A 23,373-nucleotide genomic window follows, 5' to 3' on the forward strand; every position below is an offset into this window, starting at 1 on the left:
AGGTAACGATTCCCCAGCAACCAGGAACCGCGCTCGTTGCTCGCATACGTAGAAATCTGCCCCGGTACCGATAAGAGAATGATACACAATACGGGCTGTGGTTCCCGAAGAAAGAATAAGCAGCCGCGCGAACGGTTCAGTGCATTCCGTGTTCCCCCGATTTTGATAAACCCGGCTCGGGGGCTAATTTTCGTGGTATATCGGTAAATAGCGAAAACAAGGAGCCCTAAGTCTATCACCTGCTCAGCTACTCGGTGCATTGTTTAATGTAATGCGAACCTCCTTTTCATTTCTGAAAGTTTTGTCAAAAAGGTAAAAAAAATGCGGTGTCGAGAAAGAGGGTTTTATTTCCCATCCTGTCGTTTAAGCCAGGTACTGTTCCGCTCTCTTGAATACGTAGCTTAACGTTGGTCCGAAGCGTTTATCCGCTACGTTGACTCGACTATATAACACACAAAACGTGCGACGAAAAAAAAATTGTTTTGTTTTGTTTTTGTTTTAAGGGCATTACTTTTTTGGGCACCCAAATGTGACGCGTGAGCGAGATGTAGTTTGACTTTGTGTTCTCTGGAGATTCGGTTTTTATTTTCTTCCATTTTGCTCGTTGACGAGAACGTTTAGTTTTATTATTTTTGTTTTAATATTAATATTAATGGAGTGCATGTATGTATTTCATTGGGTTCTTACGCTTTTACGCTGTAATCGTTTTTGCTTGCTCGGGGAAAACTTTAATTCACGTTTTGTACACGCGAACCTCGTCCCCCGCTCACGCAAATTGCGCACGAAAAGAGCCCTATGTCGTACACTCGTTCGAACGCGAATGATTATTTATAGACCAAGTTTAGTAAAACACTTAATTTTTTAACATTTAAAAGCAAGTTTGAACTAAGATTATCAAAATCAGGACGGAGCAGCGGCTCGCACGAAAACCGAATGTACCCACCCTAAGAAAGTGATCTGCACTAAGTCAACGCTTCTTGCATACTTGCGGCATTTTTGTTATCTTTACAGTGACCTGACCTGGAGGACTAAGGAATATTTAATGTCTCACTTAAGCAGCCTTTTTCTATTGTACAAAAAAAAAAGAATTCTCTTTCCTGCTTTTTAGACTAAGACTATAGGTGGCGCAAGCTACCGCAAGTTACAAAGTTTTCCTTTAACATCCATGTGCGTGTAACATCTGTTCGCCTAATATAGCTACGTGTGCGTGTATGCGGCATGGATGAGCATGTATACGTCTGCGCACGAACATGCACATGCTATACGTGTGTTCGGACTCCAGAGGCAAGCGCGCATAGAGTTTCCGTGTATGTCTGGAAATGTCTGGGTTTCTGTCTGCCTCTTTGTGTTTGCGAGTGCTTGCGTGCGCGCGCGTTTCTACGTCTGCGTTTCAATTTCTCTGCAAGACCACGTACGTGAGCATTTGCATGGTACTTGAGAATTCTACTCCTTCATATTTGCAGAGAAGCCGGCGTTCATGAATATGTTCTAGACTATGGTAATATCAGAGCGGGGATGAGAAGTGCCTTATTCATCTACGATGCATCTCTCTAAGATTATGCACCGCCTGCATTACCTAGTCCACTGTCCTACTCTACCTATAGCTGCCGAGTCAGCCACTTTATACCGGATACTATGCGGAGCTAGCGGCGCAGCGCAGTAATTTTTCAGCTCCGTCCCATGGAGGTTATTTTGAAAAGGCGGGTTGTCATTAAGAAAGCTAAGGGTTCAAGGGATAGCATAGCTAACTTTCCGTTCTACTGAGTATGATGATGTGTCAGTTGACGGATTACGTATAAATTAGGAAAATGGAAGAATAAGCTTCTCAGTTAGTAAGCAATATAAATACGAAATTACAATTAGAACTGGAGTTAAAGCAAACACTTTATTATCTTGCAATGCGGAGGTACATTATAGATAAACAAAACAAATTCGTTCATATTGTGCTACCTCGTTTCCTGATAAGAACGTCTTGGGCACACCACAGTGTTCTCATCCGCGTAGCGAGGTTCTTCAAAATAAAACTCTTTCATAGGCCGGTATATGTCATAGTATGCTTAAAAAAACCCCAAAAGTTTATATTGCCGTCGATTTAAAATGAATTTGTTACTGATAGTAGCATTACGTCTTTTAACTATTGTTAACTAACATCTCTCCTCATGGTCACTGCCTCTGATAGAAACTACGCAGGTTTATTCCATATATATATCTAAAAAAAGTCAAGTGGTTTGTAATCAAAGGTTAAAAAATGAAAGACGTTTACAATGCTAAATCTTTCTGTGTCCCTCTTCGGTTCTCACTTTTTCTATTCCTTATGAACGTATCCTTGCTTGAACCAGACCTATTTTCCAGACAGACGTCCACTTCATCAGAGTTATCGGTACTCCATCTGAACATCAGAAGCTTACGTAGTCATTATGACGATCTGATTTGCTTATTATCTACCCTAAAACATGATTTTCACTTTATCGCCCTTTCTGAAACATGGCTCAGCAATAACACGAATAACAACTTCAATATTCCTGGCTATCAGGTAATATGTGGTCATCGCGAACCACAAGAAATAACGTTTCCGTCTAAATCATACGGGGGAGTTGCTCTTTACATAAAAAATACACTTACTTTCAGACTTCGAGATGACATTCATATATCATCTAATCTTTGTGAATCACTATTTATAGAAATTCCGCCAAATCCCAAATCACCTAGTGTAGTTCCCGATAAAACAAAAAGCACACTCATTCGCGTCATTTACCGTTCACCAAATAATGCAGTTGAGAACTTCTTAGGCAGCTTAAATGAAACCCTCAAAAACATTTCTCAAATTAATTCGAATGTCATCATTATGGGCGACATAAACATTGACACTTCTGCTGATTCATCCGTCACTTACAGATACCTAGATACACTAGCCGTCTACGGACTACAACAATGCATAACAACAACTACCCGCTTTAGCGACACAAAACGCAGCACTTTGGATCACATAATTACGTCTTGTCATCCAACCGACTTCACAATTGGCACTATTGCAAGCGACATAACCGACCATACACCCATTTTCGCTGTTTCTAATACACATAAGGTGCCACAATCGATAACACAAACTACTCAAATATACGATTACAACGTAATAATAAATACATTAAACACGAAGTCATGGGAGAGCGTATACCAGGCGCCCACGGCAGACCTAAAACCAGACAACTTTTTAGAAACACTAAAATCTTCCATTCAATTAAGTACGAAAACCAAAACCCTATCCCGCAGATCAGTCAGAAAAAGCCCCTGGTTAACATACGGACTACAGCGATCTATCAATCACAAAAACAATATGTATAAAAAACTAAAACGCAATCCATTTAATCTACGCCTTCAATCTAAATACAAATTGTATAATGTTTGTTTAAAGAAATTAATTAACGTAGCTAAACAGCAGTATTTTTTTAGTAAACTTTCTAACGCCATTAACAATCCCTAAGAAACCTGGAAAATTATTAACTCTGCATTAAATAAGAGTACTGCCGAACAAACCGTGTCAGCCTTAAGCACCGACAGAGGCATAATTACGGACAAACAAGAAATTGCTAACACGCTCAATGACTACTTTTCAACTATCACTACAAACGTACAGTATCTTTCATGCACAAATCTATCCACTGGAACACCAAATATAGCTCGTAATGACACGACGTTTTTTCTTTACCCTGTCGATCCAGAAGAAGTTCATAATACCATTAACACGCTAAAAAATACTTCGTCGTCGGGGTGCGACGGAATACAGACGATAATACTAAAAAAATGTGGTTCCATCATTGCGTACCCTTTGGCTGATATTATCAACAAAATTTTCACGACTAGCTCTTACCCTGACTTACTCAAAATAGCAAAAGTGATTCCAATATTTAAAAAAGGAGACAAACTAAAACCAGAGAACTATCGACCAATCGCCTTACTTCCTGTCATTACAAAAGTGATTGAAAAACTTCTACTAAAGCGACTGAACCTGTTCTTCTCTGAAAATAATTTGATCACTCCGTCACAATATGGATTTCTTAAGGGGAAATCAACAGAACTCGCGTTATTAAATATGGTAGAGACAACAAAGCAAAATATTGAAATGAAGTTATTAACAATGGGAATCTTTGTAGACCTAACAAAAGCGTTTGACCTAATTAACCATGAACTTTTACTACAGAAATTAAGTGCTTACGGGGTTCGCGGTGTTGCTCTCAATCTAATCGAAAGTTATCTATCAAACAGATGCCAATTTGTCACTTTAGATGGCATTATTTCAACAACTAAACCTATTACCATCGGTGTTCCGCAAGGCTCAATATTAGGTCCCTTTCTTTTTTTAATATATATTAATGACCTGGCAGCCTATTTACAAAAAGATTGTGTTCTTTATGCCGACGATACAAATATTTTTATATCTAATGCAAGCGTGACAGAACTATACATGGAAGCTAATAACACTTTAGAAAAGCTTGCTAAATGGCTAACCCATAACAAATTAGTTCCCAATATAGCGAAAACAAACTACATAATTTTTGCCCCGAAAAACAAACTAATTTTAAAGACACCTCAGCTTTCGTTTGCAACCTAACTCGAGTGTACCATACTAAATTTTTAGGACTAACACTTGACCATCAGTTAACATGGCACCAACACGTAAAAGACACAACTAATAAGATATATCGAAATATTCCAATTCTATATAAACTACGGCACATATTTTCCTTACGAACCCTCCAAATGCTTTATCATAGCTTCATTCATACTCACATTTCGTACGGGCTATCCATTTATGGATTGACATATAAAACAACACTAAAACCAATAGAAATCGCCCAGAACACGGCACTACGAGCAATGCTGTTTGTTAATAGGCGCGAAAGTGCTCAATTTGCGTACCGCTTCCTCAACATTTTAACAGTTAATCAATGCCTCGATTATCGTGTAGCATTATTAACATTTAAGTTCATCACCAATAAAATAACATGCTCTTCAATTAGTTTTACTCATCAAGATGTCATGTATCCTCTGCGTTCACATTCACAAGCGTCACTGTCTGTACCATGGATACGAACTAATTATGGTGCGTTCACCTTCATTTATATTGCTACTAAAACGTGGAACTCTCTACCACCCTGCCTAACTGCCATGTCATCATTCTATATCTTTAAACAAGCCATACGTGCCCACATACTATCTGCATGATTCATCAACCATTTCTATGCCCCTCCCCCCCCCCCCCCCTCCCCCTCCGATTCATTCTTCTCTCCTAGGTACACCTTTCACACAATCACAAACACACAAACACACACTGATATTGTCCTTTTTTCTCGACTTTCTAGCTTTTCTTCTCTCTATTTTCACTTGGTTTAATATTTTGATTATGTAGATACCACAATTGTGTTCCGTTTTTTTTTTATATAATGGTGTTAACTTGATCGCTGACTAACCCTTTATTACCAAGGGGTCCCTTCAACAGTTTTCTTTTGAAAACTTTGGGACCCCCGTCTGAATAAGTGTAATTATCTAACATCTTGTGTACAAATAAAATCACATTTTGACTTGACTTGAATTTCCTGTAATGCCGAATTAGAGCGCAGCTTTTGAGGATGAGGAGAGGAGGGTGCGGAGAAGAGGGTATCCTCTTCACCCCTCCTCCCCCTCCTCCTCCTTCACTCCCCCTCCCTCCCTCCCTTCTCACCCGTGACCTTCGTGACGTCACTCGTGACTTTCGTCGGGGCCTTCACGAGTGACTTTTGTGCCGTCACTAATGACGTCACGAAAGTTACTCGTGAAGGTCCTTTTGAAGCTCACAGTGAAGGTCACTGTGAAGGTCGTGTCCTTCGTCGTGACGTCACTCGTGACCCTCGTGACGTCACGTGTGACGTCATTATGGGAAACGTTCCATAATGCAACGCGTGGTTACGCCGATGGCGACGGCGACGGCGACACCGCTCAAGCTGGAAACGGGTGCCTAAGATCTGTACTTTAAGATATAAGATTCTTACTTGATAATATTGTGCGAGCCCATTAGATGGGACCTCATCATGATCAATTAACATCCTTACGTCACGTTCCTCTGACCTAAGGTTTGTGACACTCCCCGAAGTCGTTTTCATATAAAGGAACACCTTCGAGACAAAGTGGCGACAGGCGTTGGAAGACACGGGGCAGGCACTCTCTGGCCCTGCCCCTGGGATCGGGGGTCTGGTGACACCCACTCAGAGCGGGTAAGCGGGACGATTGTTTCGTGGTTTATGACGGGAGCGGGCCCCGTCTCGCCTCACTCAACCACCGGTTTCTAAAAAAACAAGCGCTCGTGGGACCGCGGTTTGGTCTGCGAATTTTCGGAAAGTTGCTCTGCGGCAGGCCTGTGTCGTTACAGCACGGTGTCCTTTTAGTCTGGCTTGAGGAGCGGCGAGAAACGGCCCTCTCAATTTTCCCTCCTACCACGCTCCAACAACAAGTGTGCCAATATCAGGTACTGTACTACTTCCTTTGTAATTCTCATCCAACAGTATTACTTTATTCAATTACTTTAAAATCAACGAACGTCTGGGTAGGTTCGTGGTCTGCAAAAGACGTCAAAGGTACGAGCAGAACTGTAGGCCTTTCTGAAGCTCCACAGTGAGCGATGACCAGCAGCAACATCGAAACACCAACCAAAGAATTTCAACGAAACTTTACTCTACCTTCCGCTGGTCCAAATGTCAGCCCAAAAATAAAATGATTGGGTTTAGTGAGCAGCTGTTACTGACGGGCATATGCGCAGAGAAACTGAGAGAGGAGACGAGAGCGTGGCGGGGATGTTCGAACGCCGCGGTCTGGTTAGAAATATTAGTGGGTAGACGTGACGCTAGCTGCCTTTGTCTGAAAGAAGACGATTAACCCCAAACATTAGATAAGCAATTATTTAATTAGTAAAAACGATCCACCAATCGAAAATTTTAGGCCTGCAGACACACTGCAATTTTAGTATTTTTGAAAATAAGCTTGTACGTGTTATAACAGCACAAGTGATTCTGACGACTCGTGTAGCGCCAGGGGGTGTGAATAATTTCAATAGGGTGTTTGAAGGCTCCACTCGAAAAAGTGTCCTTTGTTTGTGTGAAGTCAAGGATGACCGTGTGCGAGGCTTCCAACCTAGTTGACTTGGACATGCGAATGAGCCGCCCTATTGCGGCAAAGACTATAGGAGTGCCAAACCCGCAAGTTCTACGTAACTGCCAAGCTATACACTGCAAAAAAAAATAATAATCTCGAGCGTCGATTTTCTAGCAAAGCACTTAGAAGAGCAGCCAATCGCTGCAATCTAAGGTAAAACATATCGGAAAATGAGTAGGTTAAAAATATGCTTCTACTTGAAAAAAAAAAAAAAAGTGCGCTGTGGCAGAATGGCTAACGTCTCATCACAGCGCAAACTTCTTTCTTTTTTTTTTTTTTAGTCTGAGGTTGAAAAATATTTTTGGTTAGCTCATTCGCCGATATATCCCACCGTAGATCGCAACGAAGGGCTGCTGTTCCAAGTCCCAGACCTCGTCAAGCTGCCTTTGGCAGCTTTTTATATGGGGCACCATTGGCTATAAGGCCAAAAATAAAGACTGATTGATTGATTGAAGTGCATTGCGGAAAAGAAGGCGCCCGGATGTCTTAAAATCTACGTACGGACAAGTCACTTCTCTATGTTATAAATGCACCCGACCGCCTGATCTGCTTTTTTTTTTCTGTTTTCTTTCTTCCGTATTTTGAGTGTGACACCATGGTAACTTCCATCTACTTTTCTTTTTTTTTTGCTTTTTTTCGTCGGACGTCGGTACTTGAATGAAGTGACTCTCTGGCGCATAATCGCATCACCAGCAGTGGGAGGTTAGCTTGAAACAGCCATCCACCCATAAACTACGAACTCGAAAACCAATTTATCGCTCCAAGGCCGAGCGCAGCCGAGTCAACGATACGGAGAAGCCAACCAAGCAAAAGTCAAAACTGTATCGTCACGGCGCTCGTCCTCATCGTGCGTTTGTTGTGATCACTGATCTCCATGACAATTGCTGGATCGCGTTTGCCCGCTCCGCGAATGCGGCCACTGGCGGCCATCCTTTTTGGTAGAGTTATATTACTTCTAGCCAAGGTAGAGCTGCTGCAGCCACTATCATCCATCCATGGCAGACAGCGTTGTGGTAGTTGTGGTGGCAAGCTGCCATCAAAAAAGCGTGGGTGATATTTTGTGCTTGATTGAAATTGTTTTACAAAACATATTTTTGAAACCCGGTGTGAACGGTAGCCCGATCTTTGAGGACCCGGGGAAAGTTTCACGAAATCGCAGCACCGGGGAAAAGCAGCACAGCACGCATCGAAAGTCGCATCGAAAGAAGCATCGAAAGCAGACGCCGCCGGTACGGAGTCTGTCTTCGATGCGAGCTGCGCTGCTTTTCCCCGGTGCTGCGCTTTTGTAGAACTTTCGCCGGGTCCTCAAAGATGGGTCTACCGTTCACGCCGAGTTTCAAGAATCTGCTTCGTCGAACAACTTTAATGAAGCACGAAATATCACCCACGGTACAGTGTGCTAGATCTACGGCTATTTTATGGCAGCCTGCCGCCATTGCGCTGTCCGCCATATTATTATGATGGCTAGAGATAGCATAACTCTACCAAAAAGATGGCCGACCGTGGCCGCATTCCCGTCCATAGGTGGAGCTGGTCAAACGCGATCCAGCCAATAGACATAGAGATCTGTGGTTGTGACCGACTAAACCAGTCACGCACACTGAACGCGCAGTAATCCTGCGTTTTCGTTTCTGCGCCCGACTGCTTTAGACGGCTCTAGCAAACGCACAAAAAAGACGGGAGCCGTTACGATTAACGCTTTTCGTTGCTAGATTGACTCCATAGAATCGCAACGTCAGCTCGCTCGGACTTAACTTGAAACAAAGTGTATTCTTTAAAGAAAAAGTGTTTGCATTCACTTTTTTGCAAAACACCGAGTCAGCCAATCACCGCGATCATTAGGGGGATCTCAGGGAAGAACCAAGCTATGGATGCGATTAGACTAAAAAACTGCGATGCGCGCAAATACGACCGAGCATGGCGTTTCAGTTGCTCGCATTGTCCTTACACACATGAAAACTTCCTATATAATCGTATTCTGAGTTCCGTAGTTTGTCGGAATCCTTGCATTATTCCCCGCAATAAGCTGCTTACGTGCTCTCTAGAAAAAAAAAAAGGAAAGAAATCAGGCTTTTTTGTTTCAGTATGGTGCCTCGAATGAGTCTCCAATTATTCTGTTTACCGCGTCAAAAAAAAAAAAAAAAAGAACTGGTCTCTTGATTTTCGCCGAATGACGTCATAACACTGTCATGCTGTCGTTGACAGCGATCCTGGCGGCGTTACCGCGGTGGTGGTTGATGCGGCAATCGCCTGCTCGCGTCAGGTCGCTCTAACATCCCTATAGAAGCACTTCGCGTTTCAGTTGTAGAGCTTTTCATCCCGCCAAGGCTTTGCGTCCAAACCGAAACATTTCTGGTGCCAGCCCAATAGGCGACGATAGAGCCACGCATGGCTGGCGGGTCACTGAGAGTGCCGCGGGCGCTTCTGGTTTTAGCAGCTCCGCGTTTCATCTTGATGCATGTTCCAGGACTGTAACGGTTGCGACCTCGAACCGCGCGTAAGTGCGGACATAAAAAAACCGTACTTTTTTTTTTTAATTTCAGCATTGCTTAAGGAACGAGCTCCCACCTTGCTTGCGGCAGCTCCAGAATGTCATTGCCTGGTTTGTGTTTGTAAACTATCAAAACATTCCCGCTAGTGAAGTGGAGAACACACACATGGTAACTTGCCGAGAGAGGCTTGCCTGTGCATGGAATTACGCGGTTCCAAGCTTTTCTTTTTTTATATATACGTTTGCTGGTGGCTTAAAAATGTGGAGTTTTTTTTTTTTCTTGTAACCGCTCGTACACCCTGATACACAACACGTCAGCATAACCACAAATCTATCTAACTTCAAGGGGTACAGGGAAGGAAGTGTAGAGGCATTGAGGGTGGCATCATTAAATATCAGTTGGTAAATGCAAGCACGATTGAAAGAACTGTACTGTCTGTCTTAGTCCCTACATGTTTTATTGTGTCGTGTTTTTTAAGTTCAAAATGAATGTTTTACTGAACCATGCTTCACAACCTGTACATTTTCGATCGATGAGAGGACGAACTTGCGAGATATTGCGCGCAAGCCGCCACGGCCGCCTCTGCATGACGCTGTCAGTACCAACGTACAGAACCGGAACGTGCAAAGGTTTGGTCGCGGAGCTGACGGAGCCTGATGGAGCCAGTGTCACTCTTACCGCTCATTCACACTGGAAGCGGATCCACAATCGCAAAGCGGTTCCGAACGCAGTTGAATGAAGAACCAGTGCAATTGCACGCGCACTCGATGACATCGAGAGCGCGCGCAATTGTACTGGATATTTATACAACCGCGTTCGCAACCACTTTGCGAACGCGGATCCGCTTCCAGTGTGAATGAGCGGTTCATGCTCAGCCAGCCACTCGAAGCGCTAGCGTCGACTGTAAGGTTCGACATAGAATTATTTTTATTTTATTCTTGGCTCGGCCGCAGGACGCGAGTTCCGCGACTGATACGAAGCTTCTATACTGACGTTGGGTCGCTCCTTTAACTTGACAGCCAACGGAAGCTCCGGCAGCCGCGAGTTAGGACGTCGTGACGACGGCTGAGCTAGCCAGTATTGAGATACAAACGCATAGAGATAGTATCTTAGAGTTACTTTCGAGTACTATATTTATCTCTGCATCGAGATACATTTAAACAATGTATTTGTATCTCAGTAGTGAAATACATCTACAATGTATTGCTTGTAGCGCGATACTTTGCCAACCTTAGTTATCTCGTTACATATGTTGCCGTTTTTACGATAAATATAAAAGACAAAAAACAACTGTTTGGTGAAAGGCACTTCGAAATTTAGATAAACCCGCCCTATAACATATGCGAAGTATAGTTAATAAAGCAGAATGGTTTGAACTCGTTCTTCTCAATTGTGACCACCATGTCACTGTGATCACTGAAACGTGGCTTAATGACTCTGTGTCTGATGCTGAAATCTTTCCGGAATCCGATCAAGCGTTTCGCAGGGACCGTCCCTCTCGTGGCGGTGGTGTATCGGTTGTAATAAAGCCGTCTATTTCTGCTATAGTATTAGATCAAATTAGTGATCACGGAAGTCTAATACTTCGTCTTTATGTTTGGGGCCATAAAATTATACTTTGCGCCGTATATAGATCCCCTTCCGCTAGTCCAGACTACTTAAATCGGCTATACGGTGACCTGTTAAAATACAGAGGCAAGCAAATTATTCTGGTTGGCGATTTTAATCTCCCCCATATTGACTTGACTGGCTGCGATTATCTAGCTCTCCCGGTGATGACATCGTGTTCGACATGATGCTCGCATGTGATCCAACCCAAGTCGTTCAAGATTTTACACGGGAAAGTGTTTCCAGTCGCTCAATTTTTGACCTTATCTTTGTCAGTCGCGCTTTTGTTGATTATACTGTAGATCTCGAGGAGAGTGACTCGGATCACAAGTTAGTGCTTTTTTACTGTCATCTGAACCGCCACTCGCAAAGGAAAAGGGTACTTCAACTGTGAAGGATTTTTCAAGGTCCAATGATGAGAGTGTATTGGATTATCTTGATTTTTGTTTCAGCGACTTTATTGAAGACAATGTGACTTTGCTGTGGGAAAAGTTCGTTTATATGTGTAACTACTGTTTAGAAAGCTTCATACCGGATCGGCGTAAATGCACGGGACGTAGAAAGCCTCGGATAAACCGCGAAATAATTCACCTTTTCCGCCGGATCAAAAGGTTTAAAAGAGCTCGTAAAACTGGAAACGAACAAGGTTTACAGGATGAAATGACAAGGCAGGGTCAAGGAAGCTAGAAATAAATATTTTTCGTGCACTCTTCTTAACTTCTTAAAACATGATCCTGCAAAATTTTGGAATTATCTTTCAGAAAGTACAAAGCCTGTTGACCAGGTAAAGGTCAACGACGTGGCTATCACTGATAAAAAAATAAATTGCTGAAGAGTTCAATTTATACTTCCAATCTGTGTTTTCTGATTTAGATACGTACACCCCCGCTGCTACTAATACCCCACTGAACCCCGATTTTATCTCGTTTCGCGGTGTGTTTATTATGTTACTAAACTTGAAAACTTAGTCGAGTTGTGGGCCTGATAAAATTCCAAACGCCTTCCTGCGTAGATATGCAGAATCAATTGCACGTTTTCTTACTGTCAATTTTCGCTTCTTTTAGTTCTTGTGTGCTGCCTAATGACTGGCGAACCGCACGTGTCGTTCCCAGTCATTAAAGGGTGATCGTTCAGAAGTAAGTAATTATCGCCTTGTTTCGATTACGAGTACTTCGTGCAAACTTATTGAGCATAGTGTGAGTAATTATGTTCGAGATTTCTTAGAAGAATGAAGCTTGCTTACATCGTTTCAGCACGGGTTCCGAAGGGGTCTATCTACCATTACGCAACCTGTCACCACAGTTCATGACTTTGATGCTACTTTAGACAAATTTGGTCAGGTCGATATTATTTTTTATTTTTTACTTGAGCAAGGCCTTTGATGAAGTTCCACACGGCAAACTACTTTATAAATTAGAGTGTTTTGGAATACCGTCTGAGATAGTCAATTGGATAGGTTCGTACACGTCTGATCGCAACCAATTTGTCGACATTGGCGGTCATGCTTCCGGTATTCTGGGTGTTTCCTCGGGTGTTTCTCAGGGCAGTGTGCTTGGCCTGTTGTTGTTTTTGGAAACGATATCGTCTCAGTTGTTAGCCCAGATGTAAATATTCGTTTATTCACCGATGATTGTATTTTGTTCAAAAGGATATCCACAGTTGCCGACCAAAGATCACTGAATTATTCCATTCCCTCTATCTGCAATTGGTGCCGCGCATGGGAAATGCTGCTAAATTTTACAAAAAACAGTTCATTTACGTATAACAAGAAAAGTGAAGCCACTGAAGTTCACTAATCAATTAAACAATGATGTAATATCTGATGTGACTGAATACAAATATCTCGGCGTAACCATATCCCACGATCTCCGTTGGTCAGAACACAATCAAAACATCTGTTACTCCGCTTGTAATAAATTTGAATTGTTACGTCGAAAACTTAGAAGCGCTGCCCCTTCCGTTAAATTACAAACATATAACTCCTTGGTCCGACCGAAGTTAGAATATGCTGGCATAGTATAAGACCCGAATACCAAAAAGGACGCGTCACAGCTTGAGATGGTTAAGAGGAGAGTTATTCGCTTCGTCTATGGAAACTATAATCGGCTAGATTCCCCATCTTCATTAATGATAGCAAACAATATATCATCACTCAAGCATCGTCCGAAAATTCTGAGACTAAGATTTTTGTCCTTGCTTTGTCATAACAGACTCCGCATTGAATAAAGTCTATATTTATCCCCATCATCATCTAGGGAAACTAGGCACAACCATCAGTATTCCCTGGTACCAATATTCGCTCGAACTAATATTTTTTAAGTATACCATCTTCCCACGCACTGTTGCGGATTAGAACGCCCTCCCTCGTGACATTTTTTTTTTTTTTGCGCCCGACTTCAATGGTGTTTTTGAGAATCACACCTTTTGATTGTTCTCCTTTCCTGGTGTTTGTACATGCATTTTTTTTATTGTATATTAGGTGTTGATTATGGAATGTTTATTATGCTGAGGGCGTTCATATGTATATATGTCGCTGTATAAGCAATATATGTGGTTGCCATGTGTTTCTTGTTTTTCATATGTATAGCTTTGTTGTTTGTATGTACCCCACACCTGCAGTGGCCTGTTCAAGGCCTTCAATACGTCTAAATAAATAAAAAAAAAATAATTCATCACAGTCACCAACATAAAAAAAAAACTACTGTGGTTTAAAGAAGGTCACCTGCAATAATAAATCATTAAGCTCTCCTCACAAAGCCCTCCATTCTTTCCAGTTTAGCCGAGCGAACGCCATAAAGAAGTTGAGTGAAGAAAAGGTAGGGTTCTGTCATCAAATTTCCTAATATTATGGGTAAATCAGAAAAATATCAGACGACAGTTTGAGATGCATTTAAACGGAAAAACAAGAAAAGCGGGGTTTATTTTGTGCAGACGCCTTTTGTCAAGCATGGCACGCAGTGGTAACTGTTCTGTAACTAGGTGGTTCACGGGGAGTGACATGTTTTATTTATTTTTTAGCGGCTATAATGATAACTAAAAAGTTCGAGGTTACGAGTAGTGCATACATTGAGACAGAAAGAGAAGCACAAACATAAATTACCATTCACATTCGCCACGAACTACACCTTTCCCACGTAGCACCGTTCGGTAACAAATGTATCTCTATAAGTATCGGTATCTCTAATCCGGAATACTTTTTTCTGATGTTTTTGCAGATGTATCTCGGCATAGAAGACAAATGTATTTCAGTATTTGTATTTTGGGCCTTAAAATACATGTATCTTAGTATCTGGATTTCCGAATACTTTATGTAGCGTGTCTGCCCAGCCCTGGATGACGGCGACACTCGCGTTTCCTCGTGCTTTTTGCCGAAACTTCTACGGGCAACCATTAGCACCGCAACATCTGGCAGCATGACAGTCCGATTTTTCTGACGCCATTTCTTTCCTCTTCGGGACGCCTTTCGATGCCTGGGCGAATTGGGACACTGAACACGCTTGTCGTAGACGCATTTCGGGCAACGTAGTTATAGACATTGACAGTATAAACAAATTAATTATCCTCGTTTATTTTCCTTTTTCTGATTAGTGACATTTCATACGTTCCTATCGGTTAATGGCGCAATCCAATTGTCTGCGGAGGTTTAATGAAATGCAATAGACTCGCAATGATCCCCTTTCTTAAATTGCCGGCGATTATAGGCTGTAGTGTCCCGCTTTAGGCAGTGAATCCGACTCACCCGAGAAGAGTGACGCCACGGCGGCGATGATGAAGGAGAGGATGACCCCCGGGCCAGCCGTGTTCCTGGCCACCATGCCGGCCACGAGGTACATTCCCGTGCCCACGCAGCTCCCCACTCCCAGCGAGGTCAGGTCCAGCGTCGTTAGGCAGCGCTGCAATTGCCGCGAAAAAGTAAAGAAAAACTAAATACAATCCTCTTATACGCGCTTCTAGAGATATCTTCGAGCGAAGCCTTGTCGCTGATCTTGCAACTGGCGGTTTTAGACGCACGAGCGTGTATGCTACAACTAATCTGAATAAAAACTCCTGTACAACTTTAGCCCGTCGTCATGAAAAGCAATATTGAATGTAACATTTAAAAAAATGCACTGTGAGCTTTTCTTTTAATTTTTAATTATTTAGGACTCGAGATATCGAAACTAAGACGCACAACAGCTCCAAAACTTTTACCCCGAATTGTCATCAATAGCCACTGTGGGAGCGGTGTAGCTAGTAATTGCGACATCGCCAACTATAACGTGACTTCTCCATAGTCGCTAACAGCTCACGTAACGGACGAGTGCCTTGAGTATCTTATTATCACTCCTCAGCGAATGAAGTCGCGGCATTGGACGATAAACATGGCGAAGAACCAATGACGAAGCAGGAAGCCAGAAGGTAGTGTGCCACACTTTGCTTTTCTTTAAGCTGTCAGTCACTCTCGGTCATCAGGAGGAAAAACAAAAGAGAAAATGTCACTTTGACCGTGACAGGCGTCAAATACAAAGCTTACCGAGATTATTTCTTTTCTTTTTCGGTTTCGGTTTGGGGGGTTTTCAAGTACACCTAAAATTGGCCACTAAATAGCGTTATCATAACTATATCTGGAACATAAAAAACTACTATCGCATATATAATGATTTGTAACAAATCTCTGACTGAAACTTGCACGAAAACACGAATAATTAAAAAAATGAAAGTTAGGTAATCAGCTTGTCAACAACTGCATCACATCTATGCCCGCACGTCTGCTGCAATTGATAATGTTATACCGAAAAAAGGTACTTTTTACCTTAACAACCAATTTTATTTTCTTAGTTATAATAAAAACAAACGTCCAGTATAGAGAAGGACATCGATACGTTCCCCCGGGATTGAGCAATACCTTGCCGTAGGCAGGAGAGAAAACATTTGATATTGGCCATCAATAACAAAGGACCTACGGAACAAGAGACGCCCAGTTCCCCGTTTCTCCTACATTCGTTCTTTGTTTTTGGAGGGTTCAGTATTGATTTAAGATGATTCTCGGAATTTCCCACAACGTGAGTCAACCAGACTATTGGGATCAATATACGCCTCAAACTGGGTGGAGGCAGTAGCCCTCTTGTACAGCCCTTTGTCCGTGGCTATTCCACGAAATCAAATTTTATCGTAATCCATTAAAAAACATTATCGGCTTTCTTTCATCGCAAAAAGAAACTACGCATCGCCGAGCGCTCATTCTCCGCCCAAATGTGGCGCTACCGGTCTGAACCGATGCCAGTGTTTTAGAACTAACCGCTATCTTATTCAGAAGTCACGAGGAAGTTTTTCAATGAAAAAAAAAAAAAAACTGTGCCCGAAAGTGCTTTCGAATACATGGAGTTGAATGGCGACACTTACCGTAAAAGGGCGGAACTCCCTTTTCCCGCTTTTTCCGTTAAAAGGTTTCAAAACTATTACGAATAACTTTTGAATGAGATAAAAGTTAGTTATCCGGTTCGGACCGCTTGTGCGAAGTTGTGGGCCCAGAATAACCGTTCGGCAAGGAGTATCGCTTACTTCTGCGACGGAAAATCCCCCTTAAATGTTTTTAGGGAAGCCCAGTACTACTCAAATGCCAATAAAAAAAAATAATATCGGGTCAGTAACAAGTGTGCTATTCAGCTTCCCTTCGTCACGCTCATGACGCTGGAATGCGTTAATGCAAGTCGTTTATGTTTAGGGGTGGTGATAACAAACTCTAATCCGGGAAAATTAAAAAAAAAATTGTGTCGCAAATTGCAGGGAAATTGTGTTCCACGTAAAACATTCCGGTATCGCTCCGGTACGTTACCAAGCCCGGCCTTTACGCTCACGGCGCTTTTCACCGAATAACTTAAGTAACCCGTGGCATATAAACTTGATAGCGATTCCTGGTGTGAAGGTAGTGGCTTTAGTCGGATTTTTAAAGCCTGGCGGTTTTCCAAAACCCAATCATCGTTGATCACGTGACGTTTCCACCAGCCAATCAGCGTCGAGCTGATTAGCTGATTCGTGCTTAATTCGTCGAATGATCACCTCTACTGACATCTGCTCGTTCAACTAAATTTCATCTATTATTAAACTTAAGATTACATTGAACTTAACGCAGCCTTTTATTTGCAGCTGTCGGAGATTCTTGATAGCAGTAAGCCATATCTAGCGGCACTAAGATTAGAGTAGACTGTGTCCCCGAAAACAAATAGGATATTTTTGTTTTTCAGTCTCTAAAAAAAGAAAAGAAAAAAAGAAGAATCTACTTATCGCCAGACACTCAGCCGTTGCCCAAACGTAACGTTAGCGGTCCGGACGAAGTGCCAAATTTTAAGAGCTTGCCGTTACGCCGTTTCGAATGTTATACGCGGTTTTCGAAAATGTTTAATGGTCAAATAGCAGCCGACGAAGCCTACAAATAAATAAAGATGAATGGCGCCCATCGCCAGAAACAGTGTCCATTTTCATATTTAAACGTTCTGAAATTCTTTTACAACTTTTGAATAAGAGAACGGTAAATTCTGAAGCTTTGCCATCTGGTTCGGTGCCCCATCGCTTTATTTAAAAGGACACTGGGCCAAGTGTAGTTTAGTTTTGGAGTAAAAAAAAAAAAAAGTGTGTTCTTATTATTATTTTTTTTTTGCGGGGGGATTTCCAATGGCTGAACGTAAAAAAAAAAGAGAAGAAAAGATCACGTCAACAAGGTGACAATATGTCTTGTCGTGGCAAGGTTTCTCTTTATTCCGTTTGAATCGACACCAATTTATTTCCTGTTGTTTTAAAGATCAAGGCGCAGACCTCTTTTGCGGTGAACCCTTTTTAAGAGCCAGATCTCAAACATTTTTTTTTTAACTTTTCATACTGTACTACATGTCCACAATATATTATAACCAAGACATCTGCTCGCACAATTACCGCTTGGTACATTATATAAAATTCATTTTTGAAAAGACTAAACGTAAGACCGCAGAATTAAGAAAAAAAAAAAATCAGCCTGCAGCCAAGTAAAATTTTGTTGGTTTTCCCCCTGTTACTGGCGCAGCTGTTCCAAACCTAGTTTTACATTTTCATTTTGCTTTGCTTTAAAATTTTAGCAGATAATACAAATCTAGGTTAAAGTTCACAGTTTGCAATTTTTTTTAACTACAAAGGGCAGCTGTAGATCTCAGGAACGTTTCCAAAACTTACTACTTGCATGTTTCGCTGCCTTGTGTATAAAGCTCTAATAATATAATTTTCTTCGATCACTTTATTCAGAGAAAAGCGCGGTGGGTACCACGCTTTAATGGGAATGAAGTCTCCGTGGCAAGGTGGAATCCGCCAATTTCGCCATTGAGAATACTTCACCATTAAAAAACGACAACTCTCAGCCGCCTTTGTTCCTTACAGTCCCCCCCCCCCCCCCCCCACACTTCTCCCTAAATCTACTACTAATTAATGCAACTTATTATTTGCTTATTTGGCGATACACGAATGGTTCAACTTCTCTCTCTCTCTCTTTTTTACATAAAAACGCTACCAAGCTGCCAAAGTTCGAGGGGAGAATGACGTCCAGAAAAGAGAGTTGCGCCACCTCTCCCACCCCCTTCACGACTCATTTTAGTCGATGAGGATGCAGAAAAGGTAGCGTAGTTCCCGTTCCGGACGCCAACCATACTTCGAGCTTTCGCCGCTACGTGAAGAGGGCCCCAGAGTGCGCAGAGCCTTTCTTCAAAAAGGTCCATTGTCGGACGTAATTATAAAACAAAAAAACCGCTTAAACAAGCAAAAAAACCAAACAAGGACGGTCCTCATCAAACTTAAGAAGCCAGCTAAAAAAAAGCAATGTAAGACAGTTTTTTTTTAAAAGAATTTTCGAGCTTCTACTCTCCCACAAAGCACTTGGGAAGGGCAATTGCTGCGATTTACGGAAGGAACTCACCCTCCGTAAATCGCTGCAATTTTCTCTCCCAAGTGCTTTGTGGGAAACGAGAAACTATAGATTTTGTAGAGCGTTGAGACGAGTGACAAAGGCTAGGGCCTACATTTTCTACCCTTGTAAAAATGCGTTTAAAAAATTAAACGGGCTTAGTCACTCTGTCGAATACTGGGAAGCACAAAGTGAGTTGAACTACCACTTCGCAGATATTGACGTCACGTGACTTTAAACATGGCCGGACTGGTTTCGCGTGCTTCCCTTATCGAGAAATGTCTTTTGGCTAGGTGTTCGGCATTTCTTGAAGCACAAAAGTGAAGTCTGGATAAAAGCGCCACCGCCAGGCTCGACACCACGCAGTTTGCGCAAGGTGGGAATCGAACCCAGACCATTTCGTTTAATAAGCGAGTGTGTTTCCGAAATGTCAAGACACATTTCTTTTTCTTTATTGCGACACAAATAACATTTCACGTCAAGACACATCGCCGTGAGTCCATGTGTTATTTAGCGGGAAATCCCTGCGGGGCATTCGCTCTTCACCGTGCAGATAACAACTTGACACCCTGTCACACGTTTTTAAAACCCAGGTTAACGCCGGAATCGCCGCTCCAGGAATTGCTATCGAGTGCGCTGCATACCGGGCGTTATGCCAGTCGCTAAACTAAACGACGAAGAGCGCCGAGAACGTAGACGTCACACGTTTTACGTAAAACACAATTGCCCAGCAATTTACTTTTTTTTTTTTGTAAGTCCCTTTGTGCTTTAGGAGAGAGCATAGCCATTATTTTGCGTGGGGGCGCTGCGGCTCCCTATTCTGGGTTTTTTACTCTGCTGCTCAATGGCTTCTGTTTCGTGTACCACAATGGTTAATTGTTGTTTGTCCGCATTGCAAATGGACATCGGAGAAGAGTTCAGGCTTGTTTTTGCACCAGCTGTTCAGAGATGAGACGTTGAGTACAGGGTGTCACAAAAGAAAATTTACACGGTCTTTTTTACCGCAAAAATAAACTAGGCGTCGCCGAACACTCATTCTCCGCCAGAAGGTAGAGCTAGAGGTCACAACCAGATGCTAAAGTTTCAGTCCGATCCGATAACTTAATCAAAAGTTATAAGTGATTTTCTGAAAAGTTCAATGGGAAAATGGCGGCCGACGGAGTTTTCAAACACATGGGGCTCTATGGAACCAGAAACCGAAAACAGGAAAAAATGGGCCCCATTTTCCCATTGAAATTTTCAGAGAATCACTTATAACTTTTGATTAAGTTATCGAATCGGGTTGAAACTTTGGCATCTGGTTGTGACCTCTAGCTCTACCTTCGGGCAGAGAATGAGCGTTCGGCGATGCCTAGTTTATTTTTGCGGTAAAAAAGACAGTACAAATTTTCTTTTGTGACACCCTGTACAGCGTGGAAGAAGAAGATACCAGGAGAGAACCTCGTTGTGAACGATAAACCTCCATCTAGGGTTGTCCGCAACAGGCACTTAAAACCAGAGCACTATCTGTCGAAACTCCGCATAAAGAACCTAGCCCCTGGAGCCGTACACACGGTGTTTGATGGGTTTTCGAAAAACCTTGCGCCTGCACCCAAGCAGGACCTAGAAGAAGCCGTTTTCAAGCAGCGGCCATCTGCGCCGAAAAGCGGGAAGCGGAAGGCAGATGGCCGCTGGCTTCACAAAAGGATTGTGAACTGACCGAGGAAGATGAACCAAACAGTGACTTTAAACCTAAAGGCTCTCAAGCACCCCGTAAAGATGTGCTCGAACCATTAATGCGGTAGTGGCGCATATCAACCATAGTGGCTGTAACGCCTCGTGCTTGAGATAACATGGCGAGGTCACGTCACATCAATTTTACCTCTAAATTTAGTGTGGAAATTGACCTGGCGGCTCTTCGAGGCGATTCTTCGTGACGGTTCTACCTGAAGGTTTTTTCGTGGCAGTCATCTCATAGCATTCGGGTAATAAAACATATTTTGCGTTAAAAAAGATGTTTATATCAAACAACAAAAAGAGTATTTCTTTAGTGCTGAAGGATTACGATTTTTCCCCCCTCTTTAGTTTCTGGTTTGCCACGCTTTCCATAGCCCAATTAAAATAACACGCTCGTTAGGCAAAAAACCTCTCGGCAGAATGGAGGCAAATTTCAAGGAGCATGGAGGAATAGAAAAAAAAAAAAAAAAAGAAAGCGAGCTGGGTAATTAATAGTGGAACGATTAGAGGCAAAAATTACTCCAGACAGCGCCTGGACCGTGACAGGGGGTCGTTAAGGGAGGCGCCTAATTGACGGGGGAAGATGGCGGCGCACTGTTCACTAAAGCGATGCATCAGGGATAGAATAAATTTGACCCGAAGAAATGAACGGCGCAGGTACTGGATGGCGTAAATATAAAATGACCGCAAAACACCATGAACGCCAACGCGATTGCGATGGTGAGCAGAATTTGAGTGTCGGCAGAAGCTGATAAGTTATTTATTTGCTTTATTTTGAGTTTGGCAAAAACAGCTCTAGGTTCTTTTTGGTGGTGGACTGAAAAAAAATATTCCATCTGATCTACAAAACAAATGTCTACACATCAGGATGAGAGAAAAACATCAATGCGCTCTCGAAATTTTTCTGCGGGTCCAAAAATGTCAACATCAAGATAAGCTGAGCTAGATGCAAACGTGTTGAAAACCAGTTCCGAACGAGCAACACGATTAGTTTTTAACAAAGGGAAAGCATACATAAGAAGTGGACACGGCTTACCCTATAAGAAACTAGGAAACATACGTAGTTCAGTAGAGCCGGTGAGACAAGAACACCATTTACAATCTTGTACCAAAATATAAACTATACCGAGCTATCCGTCTAGTTACTAGTACACGAAGATATTAAGCCAATCAGGTTACAAATTCTAGTTTAGTCATAAAATACACTGGGTTGTAAATAACGATCATAACGAAATGTTTACCTTGAGCTGTGTCTTTGAATCTGCCACATCCGAAGCGGGGTCCTTGGTGCGGACCAGTCTGGCCACGAGGGTCAGAAAGCTGGGCTTGTTGAACGTGAACATGGTTGAGTTGTCTGGAAAAGAAAATTGCAACGACTCTTATCTCCTAAGTTCTGTGACTCACGAAATGTTCTATCTCAGGGGGCGATCGTTTACATCTGTTTCGGAACACATTAAACGGTCGTTTCGGCGAGTCAAGAAGAACCGCGTACTATTTCCTCGCTACGTTTAGCGAGGAAGCTGACTTGGTGCATAGTTCGTGTGACGTGAAGTCACGTGACTTGACGGCACGTGACCTGACGGGGAAATTGAATTGGTATATTGAATGGGGTACTTTAGGCGTAACCGAAAGGAGTAACGAAGTACGTTACTCGTTATTTGAAAATAAAAGGAACGCGGTGCCGACCTAGCTACGTTACCTGAAAATAAAAGAAACGCGCAACTGTTACCTTAAAAACGTAACACAAGTTACGTTTTTAATTATTGATTCGCACGTTTTACTCTTTTAAAGTTACAAATACGCATAAGCCCCATGTTAAAAAAAAGAATTACGTCCGTCCAAAAACGAAACATAATTCCCGTGTCTTTTTTTACGGTTTTACCTAATTACTCACAGAAAAAAAGAAAAAAAAAAGAAAAAGAAGAACGCAAGAACTCTAAACTTTATATGGGTTGGCGTCTAGGAACTCAAACAGAAATAAGTGAAGTCTTGGGAAGGATGTGTAACGAGTAAGTTAACTACGTTACACGTCACTCGAAATAAGTAACGTAAGCACGTTACCCGTTACCGTTTTGAAGATGTAACGTGCACGTTGTACCGTTACCGGAAAGAGTAAAGCGTTACCCCTAACGCCGTTACTTGTAAGGCGTTAGCGTCAACACTGGTATACAGGTCAGGTGACGTCAGTTTTTACGAGTGTGGAAACTGAATTGGTATGCGAGACTCGTGACGTCAGGCCACGTGAGATAGATTTTCCCGCTAAACTAAAGCGGGGAAACCGAACTGGTGTTTAGGTAACGTGACGTAGATTTCTCCGTTAAACTTTTCGCGGGAAATGGTCGGACGGACGGACAGACAACGGGTAGAAGGACTCACGGACAAGATTTTAGAATTACGGGGTTCCGTCAAAAAGAATTTCATAGTTTTGAAACAGAAGCGGCGTATGCTGCCAAAATAAATCAAACGAAAAAA

General features: G+C 42.3%; 1 protein-coding gene across 1 annotated transcript in view; it reads right to left on the reverse strand.

The window, feature by feature from the left end:
* The window catches only part of LOC8053671 (cationic amino acid transporter 3), a 125,709-nt gene that overhangs the window by 58,257 nt on the left and 44,079 nt on the right, over window positions 1-23,373 (reverse strand). The window contains exons 2-3 of the mRNA XM_029977055.4: window positions 22,143-22,255; window positions 15,022-15,175 (exon numbers count right to left, since the gene is read on the reverse strand). Coding sequence (XP_029832915.1) covers window positions 15,022-15,175; window positions 22,143-22,244 — 256 coding nt within the window. The 5' untranslated portion in view covers window positions 22,245-22,255. The remainder of the gene's footprint in view (window positions 1-15,021; window positions 15,176-22,142; window positions 22,256-23,373) is intronic.

The sequence above is a fragment of the Ixodes scapularis genome, unplaced genomic scaffold, assembly GCF_016920785.2.
Source record: "Ixodes scapularis isolate PalLabHiFi unplaced genomic scaffold, ASM1692078v2 PGA_scaffold1__304_contigs__length_218370807, whole genome shotgun sequence".
Taxonomy (NCBI): domain Eukaryota; kingdom Metazoa; phylum Arthropoda; class Arachnida; order Ixodida; family Ixodidae; genus Ixodes; species Ixodes scapularis.